This window comes from Aptenodytes forsteri, unplaced genomic scaffold (genome assembly GCF_000699145.1).
Source record: "Aptenodytes forsteri isolate BGI_AS27 unplaced genomic scaffold, ASM69914v1 Scaffold26, whole genome shotgun sequence".
NCBI classification, from domain to species: domain Eukaryota; kingdom Metazoa; phylum Chordata; class Aves; order Sphenisciformes; family Spheniscidae; genus Aptenodytes; species Aptenodytes forsteri.
In genome coordinates, this window is record NW_008794125.1 from 1,580,956 (window position 1) to 1,582,826 (window position 1,871).

At 60.7% G+C, this 1,871-nt stretch overlaps 2 protein-coding genes across 2 annotated transcripts in view; both read right to left on the reverse strand.

Moving 5' to 3' along the window:
* Positions 1–69, reverse strand: part of WDR90 (WD repeat domain 90) — a 46,099-nt gene extending 46,030 nt beyond the window's left edge. Inside the window, 1 exon segment of the mRNA XM_019471548.1 lies at positions 61–69. Coding sequence (XP_019327093.1) covers positions 61–69 — 9 coding nt within the window.
* A 54-nt stretch (positions 70–123) lies between these two features.
* The window catches only part of CFAP70 (cilia and flagella associated protein 70), a 26,254-nt gene continuing 24,506 nt past the window's right edge, over positions 124–1,871 (reverse strand). The window contains exons 25-27 of the mRNA XM_009278448.1: positions 1,699–1,788; positions 554–655; positions 124–249 (exon numbers count right to left, since the gene is read on the reverse strand). Coding sequence (XP_009276723.1) covers positions 124–249; positions 554–655; positions 1,699–1,788 — 318 coding nt within the window. The remainder of the gene's footprint in view (positions 250–553; positions 656–1,698; positions 1,789–1,871) is intronic.

Consider the following 1,871-nt stretch of genomic DNA (forward strand, 5'->3'; position numbering starts at 1 on the left):
GACGAGAGCTCAGAGAGCTCAGCTTCTCCCATGCCGCCTCTTGAGCTGTCCCATCTTCACGTGCCGCATCGTCAAATTAAACTGGCAAGTTAGAAGGGCGAGCGCTCCGCGGCGTGGGAACGCTCAGGGGCGGCTTCCTCCCCGCTCGCCGGCAGCCCGTGGCCTGCCCTGCCGACCCCGCGGCAGCGCAGAGACACGAACCTTGACGGCGTATTTGTAGCACTGCTCTGCCTCCAGCTGCCGTCCTCCCTGGGGAAACGACACAAGAGCAGCTAGTGAGGGAATCGTCCCGCAGGAAACGCGCAGGTTCTGGGTGAAATGACACACTGTAGGAAAGCTCGGCACGAAGGACGTGCCCCAGGGGAATACGTGCATCAGGCGATGACGAGCAGTGAGGCGGGGTGCTGCTTTTGCCATCCGAGCACAGTCCCCAAACTATTTTTACCACCGAGATCTACAAGAAGTTCTTCGGGCTCGTAAAGAGATGCCAATAAACCCCCCCCCCAGCTCTGCCAGGCTGGCGGTGGGAGTAGCTGCCTGGCTGGGCGCTCACCTGCAGGCAGATGAGGGCGAGATATCCCCACGCTTCAGCGTTGGTGTTATTTAGGGCATTGGCTTCAGAGAGAGCATCCTCTGCTTCCACCATCTCTTCCAGCTTGAGAGAGAGAAGGAGAGGTGTGAACAAAAGGCAAGCAGCAGGCAGAAAGGGCTTCAGAACCGACGGGCATCTGCTCTTAACAGCCGAAGAAATCAGTGCAACAAAAGCGTCTAGCAGGGTTTCCCTGATAGGGATGCAGGGAAAGGATTTAGGGCAGAGACAACCAGTTATCCTTGGTGCCAGCGTCCAGCTCTCCGGTCTGGAGGGCAAGCCTCTCTCCGCTGGCTCCCGACCCCCGTGGGAGCACACGCTGTATTTACAAATCAGCCCCCAGCCGTAAGGAAAGCAGCACAAACGCCTCCGCCTCCAGGAACCGAGCGGTCCCGCTCCACGAGGAAACATGATCCCTATTCCCGCTGCGCAGCAGCTCCCGGGGGTCAGGGGTAGCTGGTGCCCGGTAGGTTGCAGCCAGCTCCCAGGCCACCACTCGCCTCCCTGGCTCGAGTCTGCAGCCTCCCAGGAGGTGTACATTTGGCCAGGGGGGAAACAGAAGTTCAAGTTCCTTCCCTGTTTGCATCCCTCAGCCAAACTCCCTTGGAGGAACCTCGCGAGGTGTACCTCTGGGAGGTACCGCGCTGCCGGTGGCTGGGTGTCCTTGGCAGCCCTTCAGAGGCGCTGGATTCCTTTGGGCAGGGAAAGCACCGAGATTCCTCTCTGCCGACATTCTGCTCAGTTCCTTCGTGGCGACATGCAGGTCGTGTGCAGGCAGGCACTCGGAGCAAAGCCCGGGCCCAGAGTACGTGCTTGCCATGGCATCCTGGGGAAGGAGGTGCTGGCAGGCCCTGGCAGCGGGACGAGGCGGGGGGGGAAGGATTGCTGCTCCCAGAGCAGCTGCTGGGGGCAACCGTCTCCTGACATCTCCCGTACGAGCAGCCCGGGGTGCCACGCTGGGGCCGTGACAGCACACGGCACGGCAGGAGCATTGGTTTCACAGGCAGCCAGGCTTTACGGTAATAAAGGGGATCACGCAAAAGCAAGTCCTGCACCCCGTGCCACAGAGCCAATTAAAGCGCAGGTGACTTGAAGGTAATTGCACTTACCCTGTAGCAGGCGATTCCCACCCCCAGCCAGGTGAGACAGGACGCAGAGTTCTTGCAGGCGAGCAGGTAGGTCTGCTTCGCCCGGCCGTACTGCCAGGAGAGAGACAATCACGTTTCTCTCTGCATCAAACGTACCGCTCCGCAGACAGCCCCCCCCCCCCCCCCCCATCATA